The 25701-nt window shown below is 37.3% G+C and overlaps 1 protein-coding gene across 2 annotated transcripts in view; it reads left to right on the plus strand.

Annotated features, from left to right (window-relative positions):
* SAMD8 (sterile alpha motif domain containing 8) overlaps window positions 1-25701 on the plus strand; it is a gene marked incomplete at its 3' end in the record, with an annotated part of 50584 nt that overhangs the window by 9368 nt on the left and 15515 nt on the right. For both annotated transcript variants that reach the window (XM_081074513.1, XM_081074514.1), the window contains exon 2: window positions 18230-18822. In XM_081074513.1, the coding sequence (XP_080930639.1) occupies window positions 18230-18822 (593 nt within the window). The remainder of the gene's footprint in view (window positions 1-18229; window positions 18823-25701) is intronic.

Raw genomic sequence — 25701 nt, forward strand, 5'->3', positions numbered from 1 at the left:
CAGCATCTGAGCAAGCAGTGGGAAGGGGTGCCTCATCAGTGCAAGCTGGGTCCAGGCTCCCCATACGGTCTCCACTCCCACCTCGTTAATGGATGAGGATGGATTTGTTACTGCTGGGCATGTACGACATTCTGTTCCCTATTTGGTATTCTCTGATACCACCCCGGTGGCAAGGGAGCAGCAGGTATGGCCTGGTCACAGCCTGGCAAGGTTAGAAGTCTAGGCTTTCCTCTGGCTGTTGCTAGTCGAGGTGGGGCCATAGTTTTTTCTGTATTTGACTGGAGTGGAGCAGTTACTGTTTAAGTTTTGTCTTGCTTGTCTGCCTCTTTTCTGGTCCTTTGGCTGGAGAAAACCAGCTTTTCTTGGGACTCTCTTTGTCTGAACCCATTGGCATTTCCAGGTTTCTGGCTTCTCCAGTTATCTAGTCTGGCATATGTGATAGCAAACTTATTAGTTCTGGTTGAATATGCTTTCCTATTTCGTGCAGTTAACTCTTCTTATCTGATACACCCTTATTTTGTCTTCATGAACAAATAAGCCAACAAAAACACTCAGACAAGTCACCACTGTGTTTTTACTCCTATTTCAAGGTGCCTGCCAGTCTGCCTTCCTCTCTTCAGCTTTCGGTCTTCTTATGTTTGCTTTATACATAATGCACAGGGGGTAATAGGGGGAAATATGTAAAGCAGTAGTCCATATAATGCTATTTTTAAGAAAGGTGCCTGTCGGAAAGTTTATAGATTGCAAACACTGGCATCTTTTCATCTGCTGTAGTATTTCCTTCATCCCGTGCCTTTACTTTTTAGAAGCTGTTTCCTTCATTCAGTCTGTCATTACATTTCATTCTAGCTGCCAGCCTCACTGTTTTACACTCTTCTGACAATTATGTTTTCTAAAGCACACTCTGACTATGGTATCCTCTTGCTCAAAAATCTCCAGTGGTTCCCCAGTGTCTGTTGAATAGCCTTAACTTGACAAAGATTTCCATGATCTGGCCCCAGTTTATATTTTCAACTTAATATCCTAATACTCCTTTCTCACCTATGAATACTAATGGTTCTCCATTGTTTTCTGTCTCCATACCTTTGCTCATGCAATTTTCTCTGCTAATGTATTTTTATATCTCTGTCTGTATCCACAGTTTCACCCGTCCTTTAAGACTTAGCTCAAATGTCATTTCCAGGTACTCATCTCTGATCTCACTAACTGGAAATAATCTCTTTTCTCCAACTCCCGTAACTTTCCAGTTGTTTTTTTTTTAACACATTACAGAAGTAAAAGCTTTATTAGTGTTATTTTGAAGATCGAGTAAGCTAATGTATAGAAAGAACTAGCAACTGTAATTTCCTTTACCTTCTTTTTTCATTTTTTATTGGGGAACAGTGTGTTCTTCCAGGACTTTTTTCCAAGTCAAGTTGTTGTCCTTTCAGTCTTAGTTGTGGAGGCCGCAGCTCAGCTCCAGGTCCAGTTGCCATTGCTAGTTGCAGGGGGCGGAGCTCACCATCCCTTGTGGGACTCAAGGAGTTGAACCAGCAACCTTGTGGTTGAGAGCCCACTGGCCCATGTGGGAATCGAACTGGCAGCCTTCGGACTTAGGAGCATGGAGTTCCAATCGCCTGAGCCACCGGGCTGCCTTTTACCTTCTTTTTTAATGACTCTCTTTAATATTCCTTTCCAGACTGTAAAATCATTGAGGGTAGGACCTGTTTCAGATTCATCTAAGTAAATATCCTTCACATATTATGTGCACAATGAATATTTAATAGGTGAATAAATGTAACAAATGAGGGCATCTTAGAACTGTGTCACTGGGGAATGCCTTAGTATCTGACATCTGTATGTAGCACTCAGTAAATGTTTAAGATTGAACAGTGCAAACTTGTGATTCAAAAAGCCTTCATTAATAGGCAGCTCATTGATGTAATTTTTATCTAATGTAATTGAAGACCTTTGATAAATTTCTTTGCTGACTACTAGAAAATATTTAATATTTATGAAATTCATCCCCTTTAGAAGTACAAGAGCCCTCAGCTCATGAGGTGTTGTAGTGTAGTGAGTAAGAACATGGACTTTGAAATGAGATTGCCTGGGTTGAAAACTTGTCTGTACTAATTACTAGCACAAGTTCATCTTGGGCAAGTTACTTTACTCATCTATTCAGTTATCTCACCTGTAAAGTGAGGAAGATAATAGTACCTACTTTCTATGGTTGTAAGGATAGTTTGAGCATATAAGTAAAACACTTAGAACAGTTCCTGGCACTTTGTAACTGCCTTACATATTAGCTCATCTAATTATTACCTGTTGTTACTTCCTGAAAATGTCCTGAACACAGTTCAGAATTTAAGGAGTGTGTGAGTTAGGGTATATATTCTTTTTAAGGAACAGCACTCCCCAGCCATCAGATATCTTATACTTGTGCATTCTGTCCCCTGTATTGCTGCAGCAGGAGGTATTGATTGGATAGCTGATAATCCTTGTCACCTTGTTATGCTTCTCATACAAAAGTTGAACAAGTCCTTCTGGAGCTTTTTAGCTCAGACAGGATTAACTAGTTCACACCAAGGAACAATATGTACTCTTGTCCTTTTCCTTTGAAGGATATGACAAACTTGTTAGTTCTGGTTGAATATACTTTCCTATTTAGTGCAGTTCTCTTCTTCCTACCTGATCCACCCTTATTTTCATGAACAAAACCAAAGTGACTATTTTACATTTCCTAACATCAGTTTTAATTTTGTCTGTTTTTATCAATTTAACAGTCCTCAGATTTTTCCCCAAGATTCATCTGAGTCAGACTTTTTTTTTTTAAATAACAGGTGAATCTTAAAATCTACTTTTGTATAAGACTTCAAGAATACATACAGTATGTTTCCAGTCATATAAAATACAAAAACAGGCAAAACTTAATTATATTGTTTATGGATACATGCTTAGGTAGTAAAAGTATAAAGAAAAGCAAAGGATTATCTCACAGATGGGTTTGTGGGTGACGTAGGGGGAAGAAGAGGACTTGATGGTGAGTGTGTACAGGGATACTGCTGGTGACCTATGCTGGTTACAGAGTGTGAGGGAAGTGCAGAGCTGCACGCCTGAGGAGGGAAGATTTGGCTTTTATCTGGCTGTTTGTATTGCATTATTGATATGTGTGTTTACTTGGTTTGGGCACCTAAATAGTTAGCACAGATTTCCAGACACAAGTTGAGGACAATGTATTACTTCTATCTGCAAGAGGGTCTTTTAGCAACAGTTGACACTTTTGTAATAAAAAAGCCCCACTTTCCTCTGTAATCCTTTTCTGTGCAAATCACTAAAAAATTATCTGAATTTTGTTTCTAGTGTGCTTTTCTTACTCTGAAAATACTTGTTTTATCTTCTTGAACTTCTTTAAAGTTAAAATTATTATCTACTCATTGACATCTTCAGATTTGAATTTGTCATCTATATAGGTAACGGAAGGTCTTAGGCATAATAAAAAATGGATTATTTATACAGCCTTAGATACATAGTAGGTAAAGTTTTAAATAACACCATTAATGTTTTAAGAAACACCCCCAGTGTCGTTGGAACATTTGCATGAATCCTTACTGTTGGAGATCTGTGTTAATTTTAGCTGTGATCTTAACCCGATGTCATAGTATAGTGGTTAAGAGTGGAGAAAATTAGTAACCAACTAGGGAGATTCAGAATGTAGGTGAACCTACAGAAGAACTGTTCTGAACTCAGCTCTTCTTCCTCCTTCCTCCCAAAGATGGGGCACTATTCTAGACTAAAAGAGACTAAAGAGAAGTGATGACCAAATGCAACGGGTGAACCTAAACTGAATCCTGATTGGGGGGAAAAAACAGATATAAAATACACTTTTGGGACAATTAGAGTGATATTGTGGCTAATTTTCTTGGGTGTGGTAATAAGTATTATATTGATACAGGAAGTTATTATCAGAAGGTGCATGCTGAAGTTAATTTATGGTGAATATCATAATGTCTGCATATTAAATAGTTCAGCAATGTGGGTATGTGTGGAAAGCAAATGTTGGGTGGGGAAGGCAGAGGAGGAGGAGATATGAACAACCTTTTCTAGACAGGTACTCTCTGTGCGTCACAGACGTTACATTAGGTCTCGTAAGAGTCTGGATTAAATTTTGCTTAAGATCCTCTGCTTTTCTTTGCTCTGATTATTTACTCTACAAGTAGCATTCTGATTATTGTATCAGCATCCTAGATGCTTCACAACTGTAAAGAGGTGTGCCTGACACAAGGTGCTTGGAGCATTCTTTCTAGACACTTAAGTGTCCAGTGTTGGCGTTCTAGTTTATCCATCGGTACCTTGTGAGTTTGCCCTTTGTCTCTCTTGGTTTGATCAGCCCCGGTGTACTGACAAAGTCAAGTTTTGAACCTTTGGACCTGAATACCAGGTCCTGATTTCTGAAGCACTTACCAAATTAGTGATCAGGGGTTATCTCTTGGCAATTAGACATTGTGAATTTGTTGATATAATACTGTCTGAAGCCCTCAAGAGTTTGTAATAAAATTTTGTAATAAGAAATATGCATAAATAAAGGGAAACTTATAATAAAATCTTTTTAAGAGTATACTTCTAAAAATGAAATAACAAGTCTAAAGGCAGGGATTTTGTTTTGTTTTGTTTTTAATGATCCTGTTTGGAAGGGCATTAAGGAACTGAATTATTGAATTATTTTGGTTGCTACTTCATTCTTGCACATTCATTTAATAATGCTCATTGAGGACCTATTATGTGCTAATCATATAGGCCTTCGTAATCTTCTTAGTAACCCCTACGTTCTTCTCTAAAAATAAAACAAAAATAGCCTAACAAAAACTCACTAAGCTCTCTTGCTGCTCTTGGTGCTAGATACTTTTTTTTTTTAAGATACATTCTTATTTTCCCTTCCTCCCATTTCTTTTATTTGTAGCGTGGCATTTGTCTTCTTTCTTATACTTGATACTGTTGAGCAGCCTGCTTAATAGATAAAATGGCCAGATCAGAGCCTTTGTTTTGTTTAAATTATTAATGGGACGTTTTACTACTCAAGTCTTTTTCCACTAACAATGTGCTTGGTTGGGAAAAAAATAGTTGTACTGCTTATTGAAATAAAACATGTCATTCATTCCAAAGATAAAGCAAGAGCATATCTATTAGAAGAGAGGATGAAAATCATAATATGCTTAATTCATTTTCCAGGAAATTAATGGAAGTGACATGAAGTTACTTTGCCTCACCTAGAATTGAACCAGAACGGAGATTTATGGGAGAGCCTGAAGCCTTTACTTTGGGAACTGCACTGGCTTTGAAAGATGACAGCTTGAAGGGCCTATGCTGATATATTCAGTCAGGGCTCAGTTATAAGAGACAAACTACTTTAGGCTCTGGGCTGGGCTGCCAGGAATGACTTGTAGAACAAGAGCTGAACTGGTGACAGGAGTACCACCTTTGTCACAGTCAGGAAAGGCATTAGGTAGGGTATTAGAAGGCCAGCATGAAACTTCGTTTGAGAATAAATCCTCTCAACAACAAAAAACCAATAACCCAATTCAAAACTGGGCAAAGGACTTGAATAGATAGTTCTCTGAACAAGATAGACCAATGTCCATAAGCCCATGAAAAGATGTGCAGCATCACTAATAATTATGGAAATCAAATCAAAACCACAATGAAACACCACTTCACACCAATTAGGATGACTATTATTAAAACAACAACAAGAACAAATGAAATAACAGGGCAAGGATGTGGAAAAATTAGAGCACTTATGCATTGCTGATAGGAATGTAAAATGGTGCAGCTCCTTTGAAAAATGGTATGACGATTTCTGAAAAAATTAAACAGAATTATCACCTGACTCAGCAATTCCACTTATACCCAAAAGTAGTGAAATCAGAACATAAGAGGAGATATTTGTACACCCACGTTTATAGCAGCATTATTCACAATAGCCAAAAGGTGGAAACAACCCAAATGCCCGTTGATGGATGAATAGAAAAACAAAATATTATACATATATGTGTGCACACACACACACACACAATGTAATATTATCCAGCCTTTAAAAGAGAGAAAATTCTGACACATGTTATATAACATGGATGAACCTTGAAGACATTATGCTAAGGGAAATAAGCCAGACACAAAAGGACAAACACTGTATGATTGTACTTACATGAGGTATCGAAGAATAATCAAATTCATAAAGACAAAGTGGAATAGTGGTTGCCAGGGGCTGGAGGGAGGGAGCAATGGGAAATTACTGTTTAATTAATGAATATGGAGTTTCCATTTGAGATGATGAAAAAGTCCTGGTAATGGATGGTGGTGATGGTTGCAAACAATGTGAATGTATTTAATGTCACTGAACTGTACACTTAAAAATGGTTAAAATAGTAAATTTTGTTTTGTATAATTGAACACAGAGACACACAAATACACACAAAGAACATACAATCATATCTGTGATACAGGTATTAGGAAGCCAGTACTGCTTCTTCACAACTGCAACTGTTTCTTGACACTTAGAAAGTTAGTGACTTAAAATTGGAGAATTACATGCACACACATACAACCAACCAGCATGTTCACAGTCGTTCTTGTGGATAGCCGAAACTTCAGTAAAATGGCCCAACTTCACTTTCTACTTTCCTCATCTCATGTCAGAAAATCTAGTTGGCTGAACCTTACTCACATTTAGAACCCTACTTTGCAAGTATCCTGGGGAGTAATTTTTAGCTTTCAACCTCTGTAGTAGCAGAAAACAATTAGAGGGAGATTAGAAAGGATGCTGAGTGCCATTTCATCATGTTTGTCACAGACTCTGAGTCAGTTGTGATTTATAGTAATCACAGGTGATGTTCCTTTTAATCAAGTCATCATGTCCAGTAGTGGCCAGTTATCCTGCAGCTGGTCGGGCACAGAGGTAGAATGGGGCAAACAGATAGTTTCAACAAGGCAGAATAAGGGAACAGTTTGTTTGTAATCATGTCCTTTTGCAATTCTGGGCTGATTGTGCTCATTTTGTTAAACCTAACATACAGTGTTTGCAGTTTTAATGAGGTAGAACACAACTGAGTTATTTATATTACTGTGAAGCGATTCAGGTCACTAATGGGATACAGGAAAGGTTCATTGATTAAAGAATAGCTATGCTAATGTTTAGGAATACCAGATTTAAAATGTTTATTATAAGTTTTTTCAGTTTATTAAGTACGGAGATAAGAACATCAAGGAAATCAACTGAGCTCTTGCTCTCAGGCTGCTGAAATCTCTAGTATGAACTAAATTTGGGGAAAAAAGCAATTTACTAATAAATAAAAGAGTTGTGCTAAAAATTGCATATTTTTGAACCGTTTTCAAAAATTTCTAACCATGGTCCACCCAGAAGATAAGATATCTTTTGTTCTACTTTGTACAGAACAATCAGCTGTTTTGTTTATCTCTTATTTATTACTTGGAACTGTTTGACTAATGCCTATTAATAGTAAGATTCTGCATGAGTGCACTGTTCTCTCTGTGCCTTGTTAATACAGTATTGACCTTTTGATAATTAAGTAATTTCTTAATTGCTCATATTTCAGAATAAACTTTTACAATTTTTATCTCAAATTGAAATGTTGTACCTATCAATTAACATTTTGGACAAGTACCAAGCTTTGCATGCAGTGCTTTTTAATGTGGATCAAACTTGAATGACGTACCTGGGAGTTAGTTGTCTAATTAATACCTCAGATTCTTTGTTACAGGTTTTCGCTTCTAGAAATCTAACCTAAGGCACTTGGCCTCTCAAGGCACCTCCAAGCACAGTGTGGGCGGTGGCCATCAGCACATGGCTTTGTGGCTTATGCCAGGTCCTAAATAACAGAACAAAGCTCCAGAAAAAGACGAAATGAAACAGAGACAGGCAATCTACCAGCTGCACAGTTCAAAATACTGATTTGTAATAGTAATAAAATTGTGAACAATTGCCAACAGTGGGGAGATGGACAAATTTTATTATTGTAGAGCCATACAATGGAATGTCCTTTTCAAAGGATAATTTAATAACATTAGACAGGACTCATACTGTAATGTTAAGTTAAAGGAATTATTTATGGTATGATTTCTCTTTACAGAGAATTCTGTGTGTGAGATAATAACAAATTACAAGCAGTAGTTCTCTGGGGGTAATTTTAAAATTATATTTTAAATGTTCTTCAATGAATATGTATTGCTTCTATGTATTTTCCTCTTTTTATTATAGAAATACATTGAAAGATATAAACAATGCAGAAATCTGCAGACTAAAAACCATAAAAGTCCTTCAGTTCCCTATATAGACAAGCAAAGCCCAGTCTATCAATTTGTTTTTTTAATGGATTTTGCTTTCGGTGTCATGTAAGAAATCTTTACCTAACCTAAGGTCAGAAAGATTGTCTCCTGTATTTTCTTCCAGAAGTGTTCTATTTTCAGGTTTTACATTAGGTCTGTGATCTATTTTGGGTTAATTTTTATGTGTGGTAAAAGGATGGATTGATGCTTTTTATATATGGATATATGGACATCTATTTGTTCCAGTACCATTTGTTCCAGCACTTTGTCTACTGAATGGCCTTTGCACATTTGTAGAAAATGTGAGATATCCATATATATGCAGGTCCATTTCTGGATTCTCTGTTCCACTGGCAGATGTAGGTGGCTGCCGTGTCTGAGTGTCCACCAACATGGCTAACACTGTTCATTCACCCTACCCTGGAGATTCTGAGACCCCTGCCCCACTCAACTTGTGGGCCCACCCAAGTCACTTCCAGTGGCTTTTCTATGCAAACAACCTGCCTTGGCGCATATTGCAGAGTTTCCTAAAATCTCTCAAAGGTTCACAAAACCCAAACAACCAGCATATGGCTTCGGTTGTCCCATACCTCTGGCTGTGCAGCCCTAAGATGGCACTAGCAACAGTTGACCTCTGTCCGTGGCTTGGCCTTTCAAGGCACCTCCAAGCACAGTGTGGGTGGTGGCCATCAGCATATGGCTTTGTGGCTTGTGCCAGGTCCCAAATAAAAGAACAGAACAAAGCTCCAGAAAAAGAATAAACAAAATGGAGACAAGCAATGTACCAGATGCAGAGTTCAAAACACTGGTTATAAGGATGCTCAATGATCTCAGGGAGAACTTCAACAAAGAAATAGGAAACATAAAAATGGAGACAGAAAACCAAAAAAAGAACAAGTCAGAAATAAAGAATACAATAAGTGAATACATTAGAGGGAATCAACAGTAGACTAGATGAAGCAGAGGACTGAATTAACAATTTAGAAGATAAGGTAGCAGAAAACACCCAAACAGAACAGCAAAAAGAAGAAAGAATCCAAAAAAAGGAGGATAGTTTTTGGGACCTCTGGGACATCAAGCGTACCAAAATTTGCATCACAAGAGTACCAGAAGAAGAAGAAGAGAGAGAGCAAGGAACTGAAAACCTATTAAAAGAAAAGTGATGGAAAACTTCCCTAACCTGGTGAAGGAAATAGACATACAAGCCCAGGAAGTGCAGAATTCCAAACAGGATGAACCTAAAGAGGCCCACACCAAGACACATCATAATTAAAATGCCAAAGGTTAAAATCAAAGAAAGAATCTTAAAAACAGCAAGAGAAAAGCAGTTAGTTGCCTACAAGGGAGTTCTTATAAGACTTTCAGCTGATTTCTCAACAGAAACTTTGCAGGCCAGAAGGGATTGGCAGTAAATATTCAGTGATGAACATCAAGGATCTACAGTCAAGATTACCCAGCAAAGCTATCATTTAGAATCTAAAGACAGATAAAGGGCTTCCAAGACAAGAAAAAGCTCAAGGAGTTCGTCATCACCAAACCAGTATTACAAGAAATGTTAGTGACTTCTTTAAGACGGGGCAAAACAAATCAAAAAATGAACAATAAATTGGCAATAACTACATATCTACCAACAATTACTTTCAATGTAAGTGTATTAAATGCTCCAATGAAAAAGTAGGATTGCTGACTGGACAAGGAAACGGCCCTTACGTATGCTGCCTACAAGAGACACACTTCAGATCGAAAGACACACACAGACTGAAAGTACTTGTACAGGGATGGAAAAAGATATTTCATGAAAATTCAAACAACAAAAAAAGCTGGGGTAGCAATACTTACACCAGACAAAATAGACTTTAAAACAAAGGCTATAACCAGAGATAAAGAAGGACCCAGTAATCCCACTTCTGGGTATTTATCCAAAGAAACCCCAACGGGATGTGTGTATCCATATGTTCATTGCAGCAACTTGGGTGTCCGTCGATGGGTGAATGGATAAAGAGGAGGTGGTACATAGAAACAGTGGAATATTGCTCAGCCATGGAAAGGAATAGGTTCTTGCCATCTAGGGCATGAATGGAAGGTATTGTGCTGAGTGTAGTGAGTTAGACAGAGAAGGACAAATGTCATGATTTCGCTTATAAGTGAAATCAAAAGAACAAAATAAAACAGATTCATAGATACAGAGAACATTTTGATGGTTGCCACATAGGAGGGGTGGGGGTTGGTGGGTGGGTGCAAAAGGGGAAGGGATTAAGAAGTACAAATTGGTTGTTACACAGTAGTCATGGGGATGTGTAGAGTATAGCATAAGGAATATAGTCAATAATGTAATAACTGTATGGTGTCAGATGGGTACTAGATTTATTGGGGTGATACATGGGAGGGCAGTTGGGGGCAGGGTGAAAAAGGAAAAGGAATTAAGAAATACAAATTGATAGTTACAAAATAGTCATGGGGATGTAAAGTAAAGAAAGCATAGGGAATATAGTCAGTAATATGGTAACAAGTATATACAGTGCCAGGTGGGTACTAGATTAGTCAGGGGGTCACTTCTTAAATTATATTTCTAAGCACTATGCTTCACACCTGAAATTAATATAAAATAATATTGAATGTCAGCTGTCATGAAAAATTAGAAAAGGGGGGAAGGTGAAGAGGAAGAAGAGGTTCAAATTTCCAGGTATAAAACAAGTCTTGGGGATGTATTATACAGCATAAGAAATATGGTCAATAATATTGTGAGAGTGTGGTACGGTGTCAGATGGTTGCTGGACTTTTCATGGTGAGCACTTCTTCAGGTATATACATGTTGAATGACTGTGGTGTACACCTAAAACTAAAAAAAGAAGATTGAGTTTTATATGTTGATCTTATATCCATCAATCTTTCTAAATTACTTCTAATGTTTTTTTTGCATAGATTCTTTTGAATATTCTGCATCAGTGATCATATTATCCGCAAACACAGTTTTACTTCTTCCTTTACTAATCTATATGCCTTTTGTTTTTTCTTCCCTTATTCTACTGGCCAGAATGTCCAATGTCTTCTAGAAATGGTAATAACGGGCAGTCTTACCTTGTCCCTGATTTTAGGGGGAAAGCATTCAGTCTTTCATCATTAAGTATGATGTTAGCTATAGGTTTTTCAAAGATGCCCTTTATGGAGTTGATGAAATTTCTCTCTATTTCTAGTTTGGTGAGAATTTTTTTATCAGGAATGAATATTGGGTTTTCTTGAGTACTTTTTTGTGTGTTTTGAGATGATCGTATTTCCAGTTTTAACTTGTTAATATGGTGAATTATTTAAGTGTTAAACCAACTTGCATTCCTGGGATAGACACCCCTTGGTTTTGATGTATTATCCTTTTAAAATATTGTTGGATTTCATTTGATTTGTTTAAAATTTTTGCACCTGTGTTCTTGACTAGCAGGCTACAGTTTTATTTTCTTATAATGTCTTTGTCTGGTTTTGGTATCAGGATAATACTGGCTTCATGGATTGACTTCAGATATATTCCTTCCTTTTTTGAAAGAGTGTTATTTGAATAGTCCATTTCTCCCAAGTTTCATGCTATTATTGACATATATTTTACTTATGTATTTACTCATATAGCTACCATTTCTAGTGTTCTTCAGTGCTTTGGGTAGATTCACATTTAAATATGGTTGCATTTTCTTTCTTAAGGATTTCCTTTTAACATTTCTGGTAGTGCAGGTCTGCTGGTGATGAAATTGTTCAGTTTTTGTGTGTCTAAAAGAGTATTTATTTTACCTTTGTTATTAAAAGATAATTCACCAAGCATAGAAAATGCAACCATATGAAATGCAACTATGACTTTTTTTTTCTTTCAGTACTTTAAAGAGGTTGTTTCACTGTCTTCTAGATTGCATTGTTCCCAGTGAGAAATCTGCTATCATTCTTATCTTTGTTTCTGTGTATATAATGTGTCTATTTTCTCTTTTAGCTTTTAAGGTTTTTCTCATTGTCACTGGTTTTGAGCGATTTGATTATGATATGGCTTGGTGTAGTTTTCTTTGTGTTTCTTATGTTTGGGGGTTAATAAGCTTTTTGGATATGTGTGTTTATAGTTTTCACCAAATTTGGAAAAATTTTTGGTCATGTTACTTCAGTTTTTTTCTTTCTTGTCCTCTCCCTCATCCTTTGGGGACTACAATTATACCTCTTTTAGGCTGTTTGAAGTCGTCCCACCTCTCACTGATATTCTTTTCATTTTTTTTTATTATGGCAAAATATACAAAACTTATCATTTTAACCATTTTTAAGTGTGCAATTCAGTGGCATTAAGTACATTCACATTGTTGTGCAACTGTCACCGCTATCCAGTTTTAGAACTTTTTCATCATCCCAAATGGAAACTCCATACCTATTAAACAAGAACTCCCCATTGTTTCTTACCCCCAGTCCCTGGAAATCACGATTCTACTTCCTGTATCTATGAATTGGACTACTCTGCTTACCTCATCTAACTGAATCATGCAACATTTGTTCTTTTGTGTCTGGCATATTTCACTTAGCTCGATGTCTTCAAGGTTCCTTTTAAAGGCTAAATAATATCTTCATATTTTAAAATTCTCTTCTGTGTTTCATTTTGAATAGTTTCTATTGTGTGTCTTCGAGCTTATTATTCTCATCTTCTACAATGTCTAGTAAGGTATAGATCCCATCCAGTGTCTTTTTCATTACATATATTGTAATTGAGTCTGTAGAATCTTCAGTTAGATCTTTTTTTATATGTCCATGCCTCTATTTAACTTTTTGAACATATGTAATATGCTTTTCATAATTGTGTTAATTTCCTTGTCTGCTAATTCTGTTATCTGGGTCTATTTCAATTGGTTGATTTTGTACTCATTATAGGTGAAATTTCATACTTCTTTGCATGCCTGGTTATCTTTGATTAGATGCCAGACATTATAAACTTCCTATTAGGTGCTGAATACTTTTGTACTCCTACTAATATTCTTGAGCTTTTTTGTGGGATGTAGTTTAAATTACTTACAGACAATTTGGTCCTTTTGGGTCTTGCTTTTAAAGATTTGCTGGGCCAAAGGAGAGACATGGTTAGTCTAGTACAGTGTTTCTCAGTATCAGCACTATAACATTTTGGGTCAGATAATTCTTTGTTGTCAGGGGCTGCCCTGTACATTGTAGAATGTTTAACTGCATCCCTAGCCTCTGTACTCTTTAGATGACTCCCCAGTTATGGCAACCAAAAATGTCTCCAGAAATTGCCAAATATTTGAGAGGGAGCAAATTCCTTCCCCTCCCCCCATTGAGAATTACTGCTTGAGGGTTAATGTTGCCCTACTACTATGGCAAGATCTTCCTGTGTACTCTGCTCAATGCCCTGTGAATCATGAGATTTTTTTTTTCAATCTGGCTGTTTGGGGTAGGCACTTTTATTGACCTTCTGTGAATACTGGGCACTGTTCTCTCTAATCTCTCTGGGTGGTTCTTTTTTAGTCTTATTTGGTTTCCTGACATATGTGCACTAATCAGCATTGAGCTGCATATTCAAAGGAGACCCTCTGGAGGCAGATCTCTGAGTTCCATCTTAGTCCGTTTGGGCTACTATAACAAAAGACCACATTTAAACAATACACATTTATTTCTCACAGTCTGGAGGCTAGGAAGTCCAAGATCAAAGTGCCAGCAGATTCGGTGTCTAGTGAAGGCCCACTTCCTGGTTCATAAATGGCCATCTTCTAACTATGTCTTCACAGAGCAGAAGGGGTGAGAGAACTCTCTAGGTTATCTCTTATAAGGGCACTAATTCCATTCATGAGGGTTCTGCCTTCATGACTTAGTCACCTCCCAATACCATCCCACTGGAGGTTAGGATTTCAACATACGGATTCTGGTGGGGACACAAACATTTAGTGCATGACAAGTTTGCTGTCTATGCATCTTTGTGCTCACCAGGATTCTGTCCCATGAACACTAGCCACCTTGATCTCCTCTGACTCTCAGCTCTGTCTCCTCAGCTTAGCAAGTCCGCCAGTCCTCATCCAGTTTCCATCCTGTGCCACTGATGGCCGAGAAACATTCAAAGCAGTAAGCTGGGGCAGTAGGGCTCACCTTATTTCCTGTCTCTCAGGGACCTTCATTGTCTGATGCCTAGTTGTCTTAACACTTTTTTTCCCCATATACAAGTATTTTGTCTGTTTTGGGGTTGTTTGACATGGGAGGGTAAATCTGGTCCCTCTTATTACATCTGGGTCAGAAGCAGAAATCCGTTTAACTGATAATTGATTCATATTAATTATTGGTTAAAGCTGAAAGTGTTCTTAAACATTTACTCACCTAACTTCTTCATTTTGTAGATTTATATGAAACCTATATCTGTCATATTCTTCGTTCAAAATCTCCTGTTCACTGTAGTTCCTATGGCATAACATAAATAGTAAATTGGCCCTAAAGCCTTCTATCATCTTTTAATACACCTCTTTAGTGCAGGTTTTCCCAGCGTTAGCTAATTATGGGCACCTAACCATGTGTAGGAGCATACAATTAAAGGACATGCCCTGACCTGATAAAGCACAGCAGTGGAATGCGTCATGCTTTTAGGCCATTGCCACAGCAGGCTCCCAGACTTGGAGGAGGCTTCTTTGTATGAGAACTCATAATTTCTAGCAGCTAAAACACCACCATCAAAGCCTGTTTGTTAGCCTGTTTGTTGGGTTGAGGGTGTAAAGAACTGGTGATATAAAACCAAAAAAAACAGAAGATCATTTTGAGCAAGTTCACAGTATGAAACTGTACTGAAGAATAATGCTACAAGGATGGGCGTGACTTGGAACCCATTGGTGGTAAGCTGTTGAAGGAAGGAAAAAAGTAGCAAAATAGAAATGAAGTGACAGGATATGTTTTGTATGAGATGAGCTTCTCGGATGTGCTACATCATAACTACTGCAGAGTTTGTAGCATGTGCTTGTTGGCTATTCAAGGATGAAGTAATTTATTCAGAGTATACCTTGGGGCAAAGATATGTGGTAGATAGGGTGAAACCATTTGGCTATGTATATGAACTAAAACATAGCAAAATCATATTTTAACAGAATTTTATATATTTATTTATTTATGTAATCAGTAATATATATCAGTGTGTATTAATTGCATGTGTTAAAGTGAATAAATCGTAATTTTTGGGGTTTTGGCATGATGATGATACGCTGTAGCTAAAAAGAAGACCTGAGTAAGTTTTTTGTGGCTCCACAGTATATAAGAATTAGCCTTTTAAAACATACAGATAACTTATAGATGGATGTGCTGTTAATTTTCTAAGACTGAAAGCTATTGTGTATTTATAATATTAAAAACTGTTTGGAAACAAAATATGATTTAAGGCTTCCAAAAACTAGGATTGCTTTTTAGTAATTAAGAAATAAATATTTTATGAGCGTATTTCTTATTTGCTGAATGTTTTTAATGGTATAAGTGGTCCTCATGCAGTTAGGCATGTGCGTTTTTCAAGTGATTATAAATCTTCACGGCAAGAGTTTGTGGGGACAGGGGAAGAATGCAGAGCAGTAGCAGCTTTTTACTTTCCTTGGCCTAAGGAAGCATAGAAGGTTTTCATAGGCAAAATTCATACTATAAGGGAATGGTAAACACTAAAATCAGGAATTACTACATCTGGGAGGAGATGCAGGGAATGCTATCAGAGAAGGACATTCACTGTATTGATGTTTTGTTTTTGAAATCAGACTTTAAAAATAAAGTTTAACATATGTAGAGAAAAGTGTAGATCATAAGGTGTACAAGGTGTGATCAAACAATACTGTGAATGTTTAAATAAAAAAATTTATTACAGTAAAGACCCATCACCATTAACCTCCCTCAAAATACTCCTCACTTTGAACACACTTATCCCATCATTCTTGCCACTTTCTGAAGCAGTTCTGGAAGTCCTCTTTCGTGTTTAATTGCGCTGTCGCAGCTGCCTCTGTCTCCTGAATCATTTGGACTTTGGGGAAGATCCAGAAGTCGCATGGAGTCAGATCCGGTGAATAAATGGATGAGAACACACCGTAATGTTTTTATTTAACAGAAATTGCCGTACCGGAAGCGATGTGTGACATGGAGTGTTGTCATGATGGAGGATGATGTACGGCACACTTTAAAACACACCTTCTCTCAACTGTAGTTCACACCCAACTGACTGCACCGAATAAGTTGAAACTTGTCACACACTGTTAACTAAGGTTCGATGCACCGCTTCCCGTATTGCAGATCCCTGCCTTTCCATTGGATGGCACTCGGCAGCAGCATTCACCATATTTTTTGATCACAATGGAAAGGCTCCATGTCACACATCACTTCTGGTACAGCAATTTCTGTCAGAAACATTACGCTGTGTCCTCATCTACCTTATTCACTGGATCTGATGCCATGTAACTTCGAGCTCTTCCCCAAAGTCAAAATGGCCATGAAAGTTAAATGTTTTGAATCGATTCAATGTGTCTTTTACTGCAATAGTTTTTTTTATTTAAACATTCACCATATGTTTTGAGCACACTTCGTGTATAGCTTGATGAATTTTCACAAAATGAACATGCCTGTATAATTAATACCTAGATTAAGAAACAGAATATTGTATCAGAACTGTTTGATTTTTTTTTTTTTTCAAGGTGGGTAGTGGGCACCTGGGTGTTTGTTATATTCTTTATTTTTAAAAAAATGCTTTAAAGTTTGCCATATATATATATATATATATATATATATATATATATATTTTTTTTTTTTTTTTTTTTTTTTTTTTTAAATCATCTCAGAAGGAAAGAAATACAGTCTTTAGAGAGCTGGAAAATGTCAGAAAACCCACAGGCTTTAGTAGTTGAGAAAGTACTAGAGGGAAATAGGTTTTTTCCCCCCCCCCCACTTTTTTGTTGTTAGTTTCATGTGTACGAAACACTGTAATAGTTAGACATTTTTCATTTATACCTCTCACAAAGTGATAACCTCCCTCATCAATTCCACTCCTAGGTATCCATCCAGGGAAACAGGTTTTTTCTATGTAGGCCTTTGTCTCCTGAAAGTTTATAAACCTGATATTGACCCAAGTTACTGAAAGTTTTAAAATGGAAAAAGAACATATACAGTACTGTATGGGATCAAAGTAGTAAAAATTATTAGTACTTTTTGAAACAGTACATTATTAGCCTTTTATAATTACAATATAAACTTTGGGTCCTCAAATTTATGGTACATTGAAATGACAGTTTTGTTTTAAATTTTTTATCACTAAAATCTCAATGATAGTTTAAGAAGGAAATTCCTTTTTCAGTTCTACAATGGAATATTCAAAGTATAGAAAGAATTGCGCTATTAAGATATTTATAGATATTTATATCTAGTTTAAAGGTTTTATATCTTATCGAAATTGTTATTTGTATAGTCCATAGAAATATACTTAATCTAAGGGGTTTCCTCAAATTCGTTATCTATCTGCCTTTGTGTGTTTTTTTTCTATTTTGGAGGAGGAGGAGATACTCCATGAACACGAAGATTTCCAAAATTTAATTTTTTACATGTAACAAATAGTTTTATATATCTCACTTTATGAAAGGTATTAAAATGGGATTTTTCTCCATTGTTCTCAAAAGTAGGCTTTATCTAACTAAGTTACGGCAGCTGTGCTGTGGAAAAGCCATTTGTAAAATAACATTTTGTAAAAATGGTCATTTGCCTTTCTGCTATTAGAATGTTAATCTGGTGAAAACCACTCATGATTGAATAATTTTTGTTTCTTTCACTCTCGTGTAGAAGCCAATAGGGCAGCATCAGCAAATTGCTGTTTCTGGTATGTTTATGTGTATATGATCTTCAAAGGAGTTGTTAGGACGCACTAAAGTTTTTGTTTTGTTTTCCTGTTTTCCCTTAACAGGCAGTGGAAGAGGAAATGGCCGGTCCTAATCAACTCTGCATTCGCCGCTGGACCACCAAGCATGTAGCTGTTTGGCTGAAGGATGAAGGCTTCTTTGAATATGTGGACATTTTATGCAATAAGCACCGACTTGATGGAATCACATTGCTAACGCTGACTGAATATGATCTCCGGTCTCCTCCTCTGGAAATCAAAGTCTTAGGGGACATTAAAAGGTTAATGCTCTCGGTGCGAAAACTGCAGAAAATACACATTGATGTTTTAGAAGAGATGGGCTACAACAGTGATAGTCCCATGAGTTCCATGACCCCTTTCATCAGTGCTCTTCAGAGCGCAGAGTGGCTCTGTAATGGGGAGCCTTCACATGACTGTGATGGACCCATCGCTGATTTGAATTCTGATCAGTACCAGTACATGAATGGGAAAAACAAACATTCTATTCGAAGGTTGGACCCAGAGTACTGGAAGACCATACTGAGTTGTGTGTACGTTTTTATAGTCTTTGGGTTTACATCTTTCATTATGGTTATAGTCCACGAGCGAGTGCCTGACATGCAGACCTATCCACCACTCCCGGATATATTCTTAGACAGGTAAGTCTTGTTTCTCATTGCCAAATTTGTAGGCGGTTGCTATAACAGCAATGATAAGAATATATTTATGATAATTGTTTATTATTGTTGGTTTGGTTAATATGTACTTTCCATTTGCTTTATCTGGTGGTATAGAAAGATATGCTTTGAAATTGGCTCTTTCTCTTAGAGTAAATTAGACCTTAAGTCTAGGTAAGTGGGAAAGACCACTGCTTAATTTATTTTTCTATAGCTATATTATAGCTCCCCGAGCACTTCAGATTTTAAAGGGGTTTCCCGGAACGTTGTTTGTAATAAATGGAATTTTGTTACTTTTTTTTTTATGATGTCAAGGTTCTACTTTTCCAAAAATATGGGAAGGTCTCCTGTATCACCAAATAACTTGGATGTTTCACAAATAGTACAAACTGATTCATAGATAGCATTCTGTTATTTTCATGAACTACCAAATGTGTGATAAAGAATATAGTATATGTATATGAAAAATAAGACTAGAACAAACCTCGAAACTGTTTTGACACTGGTGATTTTTAAAAATCTTTTTAAAGTTTGTAGTGCTTTCTCGTTTGCTTTTATAAAAGGTGTTACCCTTTTAAAAGTGCCTTATGGTCTGTGCTTGTTTAAATGAAATGGATTAAAATGTCCACATTAAAATGGCAGAATGACATACATATCACACTTTGTCCCCTCTCAAACCTCAAGTGAAAGCATAGTAAAGAGGTTTTTAATGTTTATTTGTTTTAACTTGTAAGCCCACAGGATGGGGCAGATAAGAGAGGAGAAAACAGTCGTACATTTTTAGAAGTCTGAAAGCAGATGGCTGAGTGGCAACTAGCAGACCTGAAATAACCTAATTCTGAAACAGTAGTCGAGAAAACTGAGAACCAACCCAATGTACGTTTCAGATTTCTCAAAGCTCTGGACATTGCAGATGAAAGGGTGGTACTAAAATAAGGAGAATTGAATGAAAGCTGTTACATCCCTGTATGTCCTTCCCTCTTCTATACAGTTTTCCCAACTGTAAATGAAGCCCCCAAGGAAGTAAGGAAGAAAGCATGTGGATATCTGGGAAAGAGTATTCTAGCAGAGGAAACAGTAGGGTGCAAAACTCCAGAACGGGTCGTGTACTTAACATGTTTAAGGAATAGCGAGTGAGAGATGGGGAGAACAGTTGCAGATGAGGTCTGAGAGGAGACAGGAACCCAGATTGTGTAGGGACTGGACGGTTGTAAAAACTTTGGTTTTCATTTTGAGTGAAAAGGGAAGCCATTGGGAAGTATTTAGGAGAAGAGTAGAGTGCACTAATTTCCATTTTAAAGGGTCCCTCTCACTGTTATATTAAGAATAGCCTTGGGGTGGAAGTGGGAAAGGAGGGAAATTATTGAATTCATTTAGACAAAAAGGACGTCAATTGGATGATAGTAGTGGTAGAGAGGTAGAGATGGTGTGAAAGAATATATATGTGTGTGTGTGTGTGTGTGTGTGTGTATATATATATATATATATATATAGAGAGAGAGAGAGAGAGAGAGAGAGAGAGAGAACGAGAACAGCCAACAAGATTTGCTGATGAATTTGTATGTAAGGTGTAAGTGAAAGAGAGACGTCAAGGATTATCCCAAGATTTTTGACCTGAGCATCTGGAAGGATGGCTTTGCCCTTTACAGAAATGGAAGGACTGTGGAAGGAGCTGACTTGGAGAGAAAATAAGGGTTTGGTTTTAGGTGTGCCAAGTTTGAGATATCTTTTACACCAAATCAGATAGCAAGTAAGAAATGAGAAGATGAATTGGAATTCGGAGAACTCTAGGCTGATTTTGCAGTTACCAGCATAGGTAAAGCCATGATATTAGATAAGGTCTCCTAGGGAGTGAGAAGGGAAAAGAAGAAGATTGAAAATTGATCCCAAGAACATTATAATATTTAGAGGTCAGAGAAGTAAGGCAAAACCAGCAAACAAGACTGTGACTGTCAGGGCAGAGAGAGAGAGTGGTATTCTGGAAGCTAAGTTAAAGAAGCAATTTAAGAAGGTAGGAATAACTAATAATTAGCTGTGTCAAGTACTGCTGAAGGGCCAAGTAAGATGAGGATAATTGACAATTGGATTTAGCAACATGTTGGTCATCACTGACCTTGACAAAAGTCAATAAGGGCAAAAGCCTGATTGTAATGGGTTCAAGAGAGAATGTGAGATGTACTGGAATTTACCTAATGGTATATCTCCACAAATATGAAACAACATATGCACAAAGTTATTTGTGACATTATTTCTAATAATTATAAATATTGGAAATTATCTAAATGTTTATCCATGGAAAACTAGTCAAATATACTATTGTACATCTATACAATACAGGACTGTTTAATCACTGTTTAATCATAAAAAAGAATGAGGAAGATTTCTACAAAGTGATAAGAAATGATTTGTAAGGAAAACTCAGTAGCATGAGCACCATGAGCATCCAGATGATGGTTTTAAATACCAATCCCCACTAAAAAGAACCCCAGACCAAGGCTCTGTAGAGAAATGGCTGATTTTAAGTCTAGGGCAAGGAAAGTGAGACATGAGCTTGAAGCAGATCTTGTGCCGTAAAGCAAGGAAGCACACAAAACCAATGGAAACATGCCAAAAACACATAGAAACTGGTTTGAAGGTGTTCCCACTGATCAAATTAGGACAATTGGAACATCAAAAAAAATAGTGATGGCAATGGATTATACTATGTCGAGTAAGAAAAAGAGTCTATGAAGCCATAGTAACAAACAAAACAAGCAAAAAGTAGTGTGGTGAGAGGGAAAGTTCTTCAGGAATAATACCAGCAAAGAAATGTGGATGGCTATTCCTGGCTATTTTGCAACCTCCAATGTAATAATTGATTCAGGCAAATGGATGCTAAAATTAGTGGACGCAAAATCTGTTAGGGGAAAGGCCATGGGGAGCAAGATAATCACATGATCTGAAACTATTATCTCACATATTATACTTAATTACGGGGGAATAAGGTACCTTTACAATGGGTATAGTGACCTTTATGTGTGTCATTTTAACCAAATAATCAAAGGTATCATCACAGTGAGATAAACGAATCTAATCACATCCAATTCACTAATCACTTATGTAATACTCTTGCCTCCCCCAAAATATGTCCTAAATCTAATCATAAGGAAATTATGAGACAAATCCAGAACATGGTACATTCTACAAGACAGCTGATTTAGACTCCAAAAATGTCAATATCATGGCAGACAAAAGCCAGGCAAGGAGGAATTATAAGGGAAATTGAAGAGACATAACCAAGAGCAATGCGTGAAATTTAATTAGATCCTCTATCAAGGGAAAAAAATACTGCTATAAAAGACATTTTGGGGACAGTTGGGAAAATTCAAATATGGACTGCATATAAAGTGATGTAGTGTAACACTAAAGCAGTGTTACTCTTTTCTGGGTGTAGTAGTGTATCAGGTTATGATGAAGATATCCTTGTTCTTAGATACATGTCAGAGTATTTAGGGAGGTGTGTTATAATGTCTGCAAATTACTTTTCGGGGGTTCAGTCTCCTCCAAAAGAGTATATGTGTATGTATATGTAGATATTCATAGAAAGTGAAATGAAAAATGTGGAAAATGTTAATTATTGTAAACAGTTGATAGCTTTAGGTGAAGAATGTAGTGTTTATTTTTTCAACTTTTCTTTTGGTATGATCAGAATTTTTCAAATTAAAAAAAAATGAGCAAAGAAATGATAAAGGAGAGAAAGAGAACCGGAAGAGAGAAATTGGAAACAATCAAGTCTTACAAGTTTTCCTTTAAGGGCAGCAGAGAAATGAAGCTGCAAGTTGGGGAGAGGAGAAAAGGATATGGAGTTACCAGCGTTTTCTTTTGGCAGGGCTATATTACAGCTGATTTGTTATATTGATGATAGGAATGCCCGGATTTTGAGGGAGGGGATGATGTTAGAGGAAAGAGAGGGTACAATTGTTGGGGTCATGTCATGTCCTTGAGTATATGAAAAGGGATGGGCTCTAGTGGGTGGAAAAGGCTCGTCTTACGCTCATGGACTGTTCATCCACACAGAGGAAGGTGGAAAAGATGGAAATCGAGGTAGTAGGTTGCTAGATGTAATGGTGGAGCATGAGGAAATGCTTTTCTGATGGTTTTGATTTTCTCTTCAAACAGAATTAGAATGGAGAGAAGGTTGGAAATTTGAGGAGAAAGGATGAGGTGTAAAATAGTCATTGAGGAGAGGGATAGACTTGTGTGATACAGGGGCAGCACTAACGGCCTCCGTGGTCTTGGTAGTCATGTTGGCACTGTAGTCTTGTTGGCACCATGTGTTTTACCAGCCTCTCTGCAGATACAGGTACGGGGTAGATGGGAAATTGGATTCAGACAGGGCTGAAGTTTTTCTAGGTGGTACGATGAAGGAAAAAAGGACAAGGGAGTGATTATAATGACTGACCATGGACTCGGGTGGATAAGGAGGGATGTGAGGATATGAGGTAGGTCAAAGAAAGTGAAAATGTTATAAGAGCAGTGGATTTTAGGTTTCAGAATTGTTGAAGTTGGAGTACTAGAAGGAATAAGCTGGAAAAACAAGGGGTATTGGTTAGTATAGGATTCTTGACATTGAGATTATAAAGAATAATCTTGATAATGACAAGATCCAGGTTATAACCATGGGTATGGGTGACTGTAGTAAGTAAAAGACAAGGTCATAGGAGAAGTGAAAAGAAAAGTGATGTGAAGAACACAAATTACAACAGGAGTTTTGGAGAGAGTGACAAGTAAAGCAGAAACTAGAATCTTCAGGAAATGAGAGAATGGATGCGGAGGGTCTATAGATGATTATAGCAAGGCATAAAGGGAGAAAAGGGGAAAATGGTCTGGAAGTACAATGAGGATTTTAATTTAAAGTGTACAATTCAGTGGTTTTTAGTATATTTACAAAGTTGTACAGCCATCACCACTAATTCCAGAACGTTTTCATCACCCCCAAAAGAAACTCATATCCATTATCAGTCACACCCCATTCCCGTCTTTCTTCAGATGCTGGCAAGCACTCATCTATTTTCTGTTTCTATAGATTTGCCTATTCTGGACATTTCATGTAAATAGAATCATACAGTATGTGGCCTTTTTCTGTATGTCTTGCTTGTTTAATTTAGCAAAATGCTTTCAAGATTCATCCACATAGTAGTATATATAAGTATTTCGTTCCTTTTTATTACAGAGTAATATTCCATTACATGGCTGTACTGCAGTTTCTTTATCCATTCATCAGGTGATTAATGTTTGAGTTGTAGCTACTTTTTGGCTACTACTACTGCTGCTATAAACATTAGTGTACAAAGTTTTGTGCAGACATATGTATTTAGTTAACAACAGGGATTTGAAACCAAGTTTTACCTAATACTACAATGCCACCTACTACAAATCTCCACACTCTAAGTATCTAAACTTTATTCACAAGATAATGGTAGCAGGTGCTGTCAGTGTACTTCCTATATCCCCCTCAGATCTGTTTCCTATTTTCTTACACATTGATACTCCCAACCTCCACAAATATGTCTTTGTTGGGGAGCTGCTCTTGGGCTGCTGGAACCTACTTTGCCTGCTTGCAGAGAGAACCAAACATGCTTGGAAATTGACATTGCTCCGGCAGCAACCCTTAACCAAAGACTGGTGAGGTGGGGTATAAATATTTCATTTCTCTTTGCCCTAATTGGGACAGCTTTTAGGCTGGACCTACACTGTCTCCCAAACTCCCCACAGGACTGAGCCAAAGTGCCCCTTGCCTGAGGTCCCGTGGGGCTGTGCTTGATGTCCCCCCTTTGCCTCACTTCCTTGCCGTCCTGTCACTTCCCCATTGCCCTGTGGTTTTCCCTTGGGAACACTCCTAATCACTTTCCCACTGATCTCTGTTTCAGAGTTTGCCTCTGAAGCTTATTTGACAAAATTCCAAGAGCTTCAACACAACATAAACAGAAAAGTAGAAAGAAAAAGGGATGCTTCTAGATGCAGGCCCCCTTACAACAATGAGAGGGATAGCTGATAACCATAATAGCAAGGGAGGAAGCAGAAAAATTATAGAAAGCAAACGTAAGTAATGGAAAAACCACATCAATCTGGGGGTTCACTGTCCTTCATTTCTCAGTAGTCCTTGAGGTCATTACCATGTTCAACGTAATAATCAGTGATGCCTCTGAATTACCAAAGAAAATTAAATTCTATCTTTTAAAAAAGGCATCATAAATACGAGATATTGAATACTCATTTGACAGTTTTCTCACAATATTCCACTAAAAGGACAGTAAAAAGGGGCGGGGGGTACCCTATAATCCCATGAAGACAAAAATATTGATAATAATGAAAATTTGGAAAGTGGAAAGCTAAGTACCTCTTGTGAGCTTGGGAGTGGGGACTGGCAGTGCCTAAGAGGTGAGTTTATTTGTACCGCAGCGCTCCAGAAAAACTCTCAGGACCAGAAGCACCAAGCATCTCTCAAGACCAGGTATAGACAGGAGCTAAATATGAGAGATTGGGTTGGAAATCAATGGAAGAAGTTTTAGACATGCTCTACTCTGCCGGAAGACAGACAGGTGGTATGTTCTCCAGAGGAGCTGAATGTGATAGACTCTGGACTCCGGACACTGGGTCCCATGAGCACAAAGGTGTATGTTTTTTAATATGTTTTCAGGATTAACTGTAAATCTACCAATTGATCACTGAGACTTCCAGCTCCCTTACTTAAACAATCAGACTTATTTCCCATCCCCACTCCCACCCAACCCCAGTCCTCCCAGCAGGAGAACAGATTCCTCTCCTTGGAAAACCTGCACAAGAGAAAAGAACTGTAGATACTGTGGTAGGAGAGATACA

This window comes from Rhinolophus hipposideros (genome assembly GCF_964194185.1).
Source record: "Rhinolophus hipposideros genome assembly, chromosome: 15".
NCBI classification, from domain to species: domain Eukaryota; kingdom Metazoa; phylum Chordata; class Mammalia; order Chiroptera; family Rhinolophidae; genus Rhinolophus; species Rhinolophus hipposideros.